General features: G+C 43.6%; 1 protein-coding gene across 1 annotated transcript; it reads right to left on the bottom strand.

The window, feature by feature from the left end:
• Positions 1 to 1,975: 1,975 nt before the first annotated feature.
• Positions 1,976 to 6,656, bottom strand: CENPM (centromere protein M). Its single transcript, XM_009077152.1, has 5 exons — positions 6,561 to 6,656; positions 5,453 to 5,532; positions 4,334 to 4,425; positions 3,480 to 3,614; positions 1,976 to 2,247 (listed from the first exon to the last, which is right to left on the bottom strand). Exons 1-4 carry the CDS (start codon positions 6,584 to 6,586, stop codon positions 3,489 to 3,491), a joined length of 324 nt encoding a protein of 107 aa, XP_009075400.1. The 5' UTR covers positions 6,587 to 6,656; the 3' UTR covers positions 1,976 to 2,247; positions 3,480 to 3,488.
• Between the last annotated feature and the right edge of the window lie 2,705 nt (positions 6,657 to 9,361).

The raw sequence follows: 9,361 nt of genomic DNA, 5'->3' as shown, positions 1-9,361 counted from the left end.
CCCACAGCTGCTGTGGACAGGGGTCACGATGAAAGCTCCCAAGCAGGTCTTACAGTGTGACCACAGCTGCTGAGCACCACCACTGACCTAACCCAGCCATTCCCTTCGAACTACAGATCTTGGCAAGCAAAGAGGCCCAGTTTTAGACAGTCCTCAAAGCAAATATAAGAGGTGGCCTTGAATCTAAACCTCTACCACCAGTTTCAAGGTTTGGAAAGGACAGATAGATCCCCAGGGCTGGATTTATCTCTGATCTTTGTTCCAGGACAGAGTGATCTTTTACTATGTGCGCCGTATCAGTACATAGACTTCCCTGTTGATACAGACTGAGCAGAACACATCTTATCATGCTTAAAGGTTGGTCTGATTTAACAGTTGGTGCCACAAAGTCAAGAAAAAAACCCCTTCCCTTGGAAAACCTGGGGTAGTGGAGAATTATAATCCCAACAGGTAATGTCAACCAAGCTGATTTGCTCCAAAATCTCTCACAGAACAGCTCCAGGAGCTGTTCAGCTAGCAGGCTGAGCATACAAAATCTTCTTCAAGTAACTGGACTAAAGGTAAAACCCTGTGGGTCCGACTGCCGTAGCAGAAGAAACAGTATTGCAGCCTCATTCAGTTCCATGCAAAAGAAAAGTGCAACTGGTGCAAGGTCTTCTATAATATTTAAACCAGTTTTACACTAATTTTGCTGACATAACTGACAAACAGAAACACATCCACAAACTGAAACAGTCAAAGCAGCAATGCTCACGGTACTTTTGCAACAGAGAGGGGGATTTCTCTTTGAAAATCTCCACAGGGATAAGGAACTGAGGCAACGGAGAGAGGAAGAGAAAGCAAATGACTCCAAAATGTTTCTGTTAGTTTAGATTTCAGTCATCTTGGCAAGCTCTTTCGTGATGTTTGAACACAACAGAACCTGAGTCACTAGCCTTAATTCAGCTTCAGGCCTTCCATGCCTCTGATCCCAATCCAAGTACTACTTTCAAAAGACCTTTATCAAACATTAGTCCTGGTTACTCTATCCAGATGAAAGATAATCTTCAACTGTCTTGTCTTCTCTGGTAGTAAGGGCAGTGTTATGGCCTGTCTAAACTAATAGCTAACAGTTCCTAGAGGTATTTACATAGTTGAAGATGTAGCTTTAGATGTGTCCCAACTACTTTGGGTTGTAAAACATGATGGACGTGAGACACAGTGTCATATTCTTAGATATGCTCCACTTCCCCTGCCAGTTCTAGTAAATACTTTCTCCTAAGAGTAAGAAAAATATTTGCCCCAAGGTGAAGCAAGATGCTGCTCTTAAGGAACTAGATTTTATTTTGTACCAGCTGAGATTCAGCCACCTGTAGGAAGTATCTTTCCTCTTTGAAAGTAGTAGAAGGGAAGAAATACCACATCTGAAACATAACAGTGGAAAAAAAACCTTTTGGAAGGTGCAGGAATGGACAGTAGCACATGTGGGTTGCTATGAAGCATTCTGAGCGAACCAAAAAAAAGTTTCATTTTCACTAGTTAGGAAAGCACAGCGAAACTACTCTTGAGGCCAAAGGGATTTTACCTGAGTCCAATAGTTATTAGAGTCAGCTAAGAGGTAGAAAAGTCTCCTTGCCTTATAGCAGTTGCAGAGGACATGAAAGAGTGGCTCATTTCATGCCACATCCCTTCCTTCCCTCCCCCAGACTGCACCTGCACACGAAGAGCAAATCGAAACCAGTCTATTCTAAAGCATGGCCTCCTTTATTTTGAGGGCCCAAAGCAAGAACGAGGTTGAGACAGCATAACCAACACAGAAACTTGTTTCTAAGCATGATTGACCCTCTCTGGTGGCAAAGTCCTGGTTAGTACCTCCAGGATTGCAAAGCTAGCTGAAAGTAGGGCATGCCCATTAAGCTTCCAATCCTCCTTACACAGCCACGACAGTTTGCACATGTCTTTCTCCTTTGGGTTTTAGCCAGAGTCCAGCCCTTTTGGGCATCATAACACAGCTGAATGGTTTAGCTCCTTTTGTTCCAGCTGACAAACAACCTAGCCCTCCCCCGTCAGCAACAATACAACTGGAGCTAGGATTTGTGTGTCCTCTGAGCAAGGATACAGGCTTTGTGCCTTGCTGAGCTGTCTTTGCAAGGACTGCCAACACTCACAGCTGATTAAGCCTGCAGTGCTGCTTTCTGCTTTTCTTGCTCACAGACAGATGTCAGAAACAAGCTAACCAAAACAGCGCACACAGCGAGAGCTCTGCACCTAGGAACATTAAAGCAGACTATTAGGGATTAAATAAATGAAAACAGGGGGGAGCTTAACAACACATTCTCTCTAGGCTTCATTCCTACCTGGCATGCAATTCTGGGTAAGAAACACTGTATTCTGGCAGGTGGCTCAACTGGGTGTACAGGAAGGGCTGTGTTGGGAAAGCTTCTGCCACCACCACGTGGCTGAAGCCGCGAGTGCAGCACAACGACAGTCAAGAGTTCAAACCGCCGGCAAGGACCAGCCTTGCTGCCTGGGCAAACTGGGGCAAGTGTTCACAGGTTTTAGAGCCCGTGCCATGTACCGAAGAAAGAGCACACAACTGTTAAACAATACTCATTTTATTAAATTACAACTCTTAAAGACACTAGTGACTTGATGCAAAAATAAAGTGTGGCTTACTGGTGATAAGAACCTGTTAGGAAAGGGATTACACAGCATATACCAAACCTGCAGAGACTACACGTTTTCTGTGTGCTGCTGTGGTGCAGTTTGCTGTGTCTCACCTCTTGTCAGCCCTTCAGGCTGGGTTACCATGGCTGTCCTGGGTTTGACAGGTAGAGTCAAAAAGAAAGCTAAAGTGCTAGATTATCTTCTTTGATCCCTTCCTCCCCAGTTAGGTATTAGGCATGGAAATACTGAGCCCTTCGCTGGTCAGGTGCTCACACAGCTGGATCAATAACTGCCAAGTGCAGTCCATCTCGAAGCTGCAGGTCACCCTTCCTTCCCCAAAACCTGGCAGCAAGGTTAGTCCATTCAACATTTCCATTAACATTCCATAACATTTCATAACATTCCATAACATTCCAAGGCTAGTCCATTTCAACATTAGTCCACCGTGCTGCATTTCAACCGAGAGGAAACACGAGGCTGCTGCCTCTTCTCTCATACTTTGGAGATAGCAGCCTGTTCTTCCGATATTCTCCCAGAAAATCACATAGCTCTTGGCCACTAGCCCAGTGGATGAAACTCAAAAACTTTACAATGAAATGGGATTCAGATGTAATAGCACATAAGAATCCCCAATTGAAACTGCCCTCCCCAAAGCACCTATATGTTATCCACTGAATAGGAATCAAGCTTTTCTTGAGAGATTAGCATCTAGGAACAGTTTTGGATGAGTGGTCATGACAAGTCAGGCAAAAAAGCTTCCCAATGTGATTCCAACTGCAGCAGCTTGAATGCCTGAAGTGAAAAAAACCTGATGAATGTGGCTGAATTATCACAATGAGAAGCTAATCTTCAGCAGAGTTCTTCATCAGTGAACTTAAGTACAAGGCAGAAACTCCTGGTACGAGACCAGCACAGATCTTTAACATTCGGAGAAGTCGTTGAGCAGTGGTAACTCGTATCCCTTCCAACTGGAAACCAAATGGAGAAATCATTTAATCAATAGAAAAGAAAAGCAGTGCTAATCTGTGATAAAAGAAAGAACCAGAGCAGGCATTAAGTGGCTAGCTACAGAAAGCCCCAAACAGACCCATTCGCTCCCCTAATGTTAAGGAAGGTACAGCGTTGCCAGCTGAAAGCCCTGAGGCACAGGTACTATCTGCTGGTAGGAAGCAGTCTCTGAGGATGGGGATGACATACACATAAAAGTACACAGAAAAGTGAAGTGTGCTACTGCTGAACTCCAAACTCTCCCTTCAGCTTTATAGACCAAGCAGGTAATTGGATAGGGTGGCATATCAGAGGGCAAAACAGTGTGTGAAGCCACAAATCTTGGCTAACAGGAAGCATTACATGGGCAAGGGAGTCACATGGCAAATCACAGCTCAGGGGCTCCCAGGAAGAGAAAATGTGGCAAGGAACAAGCATACCAAGACTTTGCATATCAGGTATGTCTTCATTAGTTTAGGCTTGGCTTCCTGAGGCTTTGAAGTAGCACAGGAAGGAGCAGGTTACTAGAAGGCTCATTTCAAGGACAGCCAGACTCCTGCACCTCTGCTGTTCTTGTAGAAAGAGTCTGGTCTCTGACACTTGTGCAAGACAGTAGCATATGCACATGTATTTATTGCTGATAAGGATCACAGAGCAGTGGAATTCAGGAATCCCTTCAGACATCAAATAAGCACCTTACCTCCAGCTCACAGAATAGCACAGGACTGCCATAGTCTTCTCCCAGTTTACGGATGTCACCGGTGTCAACGTTGCAATGATTCGCCCTGCCAGCTACAAAAACGTTTTCCCACATTACAAGCCCCATAATCAGCATTCAGTGAAGAAAAGTACCAGGAAACTCCACATCCACAATATGATCCAGAACTAATTTTAAGAGCACCACAGAAGGTAAGGCAACAGTGAGCAGTACAAAGAGAATGGTACAATACTTGATACAGAATTAGCACAGAAGCCTTTCATAAAACTAACAGCAGAAAAAGTGTTGCCACATTACTATTAATGTAACATTTAGGATAAGAGATTAGTGTAGCATCAGGACAGGCAGAACCTTCCACTCACGTATCAGAAACCCTCCTGGCTCATGTGGTATCACAAAGTGGTCTTGAATCTGAAGAATTCACTCCATCAGGAGAGCCATAGCATAAGACCATGCTAAGACTCCTTCTCACCCCAGAATTAGCCCCCTGACCCCCAGATTCCAGGGGCACAGCACCTCTGTTCCAACACTGAACAGTACAGTCCAGTTCCTCAGAGCTGAAGCAGGGGAGGTACACAGGAAAACACCCTCTCTGCTTGAGCCAGGGAGACAGAAGGACTAGAGGCACAACAGCACCAGACAGTACACAGCAGGGATACCAGTCTTGTAGTAAAACTATACTTAATAGTTTTGTAGATCATCCATTTAGATTCACTTTATTACCACAGTATCATATGCTCCTCACTGCTCATTAAGATTACCATTAAGGCAGATCTGCAAGAGCAGATAGAACAGACTTCTACAGTGCCACAGGAAAAAAATACATCAATAACACAAATCATATTCAGGGATTAGGGACAGAGAAGAGAGGTCTGACTAGCAAAAACAAAAAGGAGAGAGCAAATGAGCATCAGAGAAGAGAACCATGTTTAATCTGAGAAACAATAAAAAAGGCAGATGAGTTCAGAAATAATTTAAACAAAGCTTTTGACAAAACCACTGGTTTCCTTCTATTTGTTTCAAATCAACTCACTGCCCTGTTTTAAGAAAACCAGCAGCAAGTTGTGCTGCTTGGAGAGAAGGAAGAGGTGCCGTACGTACCCCCAGTGGCAAGAAAGCACACTTTCCCCAGGAAGTAGCTGGCATCCACATAAGTTAGGGAAGCTTCAACATTCTTCAGGCTGTCAGAAAAGTACAGACAATCCAGTTGGACAAGGAGGTTAAACCAGTGCAGCATAAGGACAACAGGAATAACTTTCAGAAGCACAATTAGAAAACCAATGATGTTAACATCTGCTGATCTGTGAGCTCGTAGAGTTCTGCTCTATGCTAAAAGCAAGACATCAGAGACCTCTGTAATACCCATAGCTGTTTAATAATCCATAACATATCCTTTCTACTCAAGACTCAACAGTTAGACTTAGTTTGAACAGTGTCCTCCATGATTTATGGACACTAAGCATCCGAATTCATTAAGATCCAATGAGACTTCAGCACCATTCTGGCTCTCTCAGAAGAGCTTGCCCACATATTTCTGCTGCACCATCTGTGCTGTAAGTGTGCAGCTGGGCCTGTCATTTTTGGTAAATGAGAGCCCAGGATCATCAGTCACAAGTTAAGTAAGTAATAAAATGCTGATTTCTGTGCCTTAGCAAGACTTTACTTATGGCCTGGGGACACAAATATCCTCTCCATAAAGACACGATAGAAAAGGGATCAATCCCTGCAGACCTCTCTCTTCTGCCTAGAGACATTCATGGTGCTGATCCCACTTGACCAGGTGTATCAGTGAACTGGGGACATAGACACAGCAACTGGCTGGTTATTTGGTAGCACTGTCCAGTGCACATCAGCCATCTGCTTATTACAGAACTTCACAGCACCACCATCATTTCCATCTGATTTTACAGACAGTGTCTTTCCAAAGCTCAGTTCATACCATCACATATCCGGATCCAGAAATAAATTCTGCTTTCTCTGCTATGGCAACTTAATGCACAACAGGCATGTTATTGGACAGAACAGTTCATTCCTAATCCACTGCTGGAGGCCAGAAAGCCACTGTATCTATTACTGAGCTGCTCCATAACAGCAAGTCTTGAGTTTGAAATTCACTATTCAGCAACTCCAACACAGTAAAAATGTAGATTTAGCCATCAATCCAAAATAGAATATCAGTTCCCCCTCTCATATTTTTCCCTTCTTTTACCTGTATTTGCTCTTGATGTCAATCATAAACACGATCAGATCTATCCTGGGCCGAAGGTGATCCCTCTCTGCAGCTAAGGGGAGGGATGGAGCAAGGTGACTGAAAGACAATAAATCTGCCAGTTTAATCAAATAGCTTGACAAGGCATTTTCCACTTACCCATAATCACATAACCATTGCAGTTCACCATGCAGCAAGTTACCAGGAAGCCTACTAATTACTAAATACGTGGGCACTGAAGAGACACTGATTCTTTCAGTGGTGCTCTCATATCTTAGGCCCACTCATAGTAATCGCTAGACAAAACTGGTTATAGTGGGAAGCTTATTAGAGCATAACAAGACTCACAGAAACATTTTCTCAAACAGATTTGTAGGGCAGTCATGCCACTTAATTGTTTTGAAGAGACCGTTCTAACAAAATGAATCTCAATGCTTTACTGGTACATTTTGCTGCCCAATTTCTGTTAAAATGCATCAGTGCTTTCCTGTCACATTCCAGAGATACTGCTCATATGCTCACATAGGAGAGATTACTTCTTCAGGTACAGAAAAACTTTAAACCAGAAATTTGTCACTAGTACAGCTTTATAGGTGAAGTTATAACTCAGAAAAAGAGCTTCTACTTTATCATTATCCCCCTTTTTAGCCCTTTCACTGTGTCAGGACCTACTAGGTTAGTTTAGGTGTCCTTCTACTACTGCTGATACAGCTGTTGGAAGAATTACAGGGTGGAGATTTTTGTGTCTCTTCCCACTACAAAAAGAAAAAAAACAACCCACCAAAACACCACAATCAACTAAACAAAAAAACCAACTAAACAAAAAAAAACCTAAACAAAAAAACCTCAGCAAACAACCCAAAAAACCCATAAAAGGTTTCAGCAGTGATTATTTGGACCTTCCACAGGGAAAAAGACATTATCAGCACTGCATTTTTGGAAGATCACCTTAAAGATAGATTGGACAAACAAAAATCCCTAAAGCTCAGTCTCTCTCACAATCCACCTCCTCTCTGAAAGCCAAGAGAGAAACACTGATTCTGATTTTCTTAGGTAATATTACTTTTAGCAATTCAATCTTCAGGAATTAACAGCTTTCCCCAGCAGCCACAGACCACGGCACACATTCCCTTCTATTAACCCTGTGCAGTTCGTAGTTTTGCCTGCCAGTTTCCAAATAAAGGTGTTCTTGTTTCTTACACATAAGGAAGGTATGACTTAACAAAAACATTCTGACACTAACACAAGAGATGAGCAAAGTGAGCTTGAAAGACACATCGTGACACAAACAAGCTTATTAATTTCAGGTGAAATTTAGGGAGACGCTGTGGTGAAAGTATCAGATCTCATTGTTGGGGTGGGGGGGAAGCAACCCAAAAAACTCCCTGTTATTTGGAATGCTGCTATATTTAAACCAACATCACCAGATGATGTCAGCACCCTCCAGATATGCACTGCAGAAGCCTTTTTTTTTTTTTCCCCAGTGATAAGAGACAAAAAAAAACCCCAGCCCTGCAATTCTTCTACCAACAGCTGTACCTGGCAGGTAGACTTGCCAGGCAGGATATTTCTTTGAAATATGCATAGTTCCAAAGCAACACAGTGGGGTGGGGGTGGGGGAAACCCCACTGTCATGGACATTGCTTTCCTAGCAATACTAATTCAGGGATTTATCTTGCTCTGTAGTGTAAGCACAAGATTCTGTGCCTTTGGGCAGTTTCCCAGCTGTAGTACCAGCAGCCATGTAGTTATGGCTCTCCACAGCTCAGCAGAGGCTGTAGGTTTTGCATAGAAAATGGTGTAATTAATTTACTATTAGTTAGCACAAACATCCAAGATGCCATAATCTGAGCAGTGCAGTCGCTCTAATTAGCCAGTGGAACATTAGCTTGGGGTGCTTTTACTGCATAGCCATGGATTACAGCAGCAAAATAACACAAACACCTTCTGAAGAGCTGACTAAACTCATTTGATCTTGGCAAGAGAGCTGTCAAGGACATTATATCATAAGAAGTTACTTAATCATGCTTTTAAGACAGGACTTGTCATGCAGCTAAAGTTAAAATTCCAAGTGCATCTTAATAGCTTGAGGAGGAAAAGCATGTGCATGCACACAAACCAAAAACAGCTACAAAGAGCACCAAAAGCAATAGACACCTTTCAGGAACACTTATTTGGTTTCAAGTAGTTGCAAGCATTGTAATTGTCCCATTCTGTCCCAGGATGTTTAACTTCTGTATGTGCCTGCCTCTGGACGGTAAAAACTCCTAAAACTCTGTGTTCCTCTCATACCCTTCCAATTAGTAATCAAACACCTGTGCAACATGCAAAGGGCAACAGTATTTGCATGGTGAACATGAACGTGGGAAGTGTTTCCACCCCCGTTTTCGATCATCCCCAAACTGCCTGCCCTGAGGACAGAGGGGTTTGCCAGCTGCAGACGCAGCCACATCTGGGTAGCAGCGGTGCTCTCTAGCGTTCGCAAGAGCGAAGTCTCTCTGAACAGAGTGCCTTGCAGCCCCGACTAGCGCCACGGGGGCAGAAACTGCATGATTAACCAGTTTTGCCGTGTGCATCCCTGAAGCAGAAACTCCCCGTGAATTCGAGGCACAGACGCTGCTCTGGCTGCATCTCTTGGACCACTGTCATGGACTTTGCCTTCCTAGCAATACTAACACAGGGACTTATCTTGCTCTGCAGTATGAGCACACGATCCTGTGCTTTTGGGCAGTTACCCAGCTGTAGTACCAGCAGCCACACAGTTATGGCTCTCCACAGCCAGTGGAGATAACCACAGCCAG

Source organism: Acanthisitta chloris, unplaced genomic scaffold (genome assembly GCF_000695815.1).
Source record: "Acanthisitta chloris isolate BGI_N310 unplaced genomic scaffold, ASM69581v1 scaffold23776, whole genome shotgun sequence".
NCBI lineage: Eukaryota > Metazoa > Chordata > Aves > Passeriformes > Acanthisittidae > Acanthisitta > Acanthisitta chloris.
The sequence above is the reverse complement of the archived record's forward strand: the minus strand, read 5'-3'. Positions and strand labels throughout refer to the sequence as shown.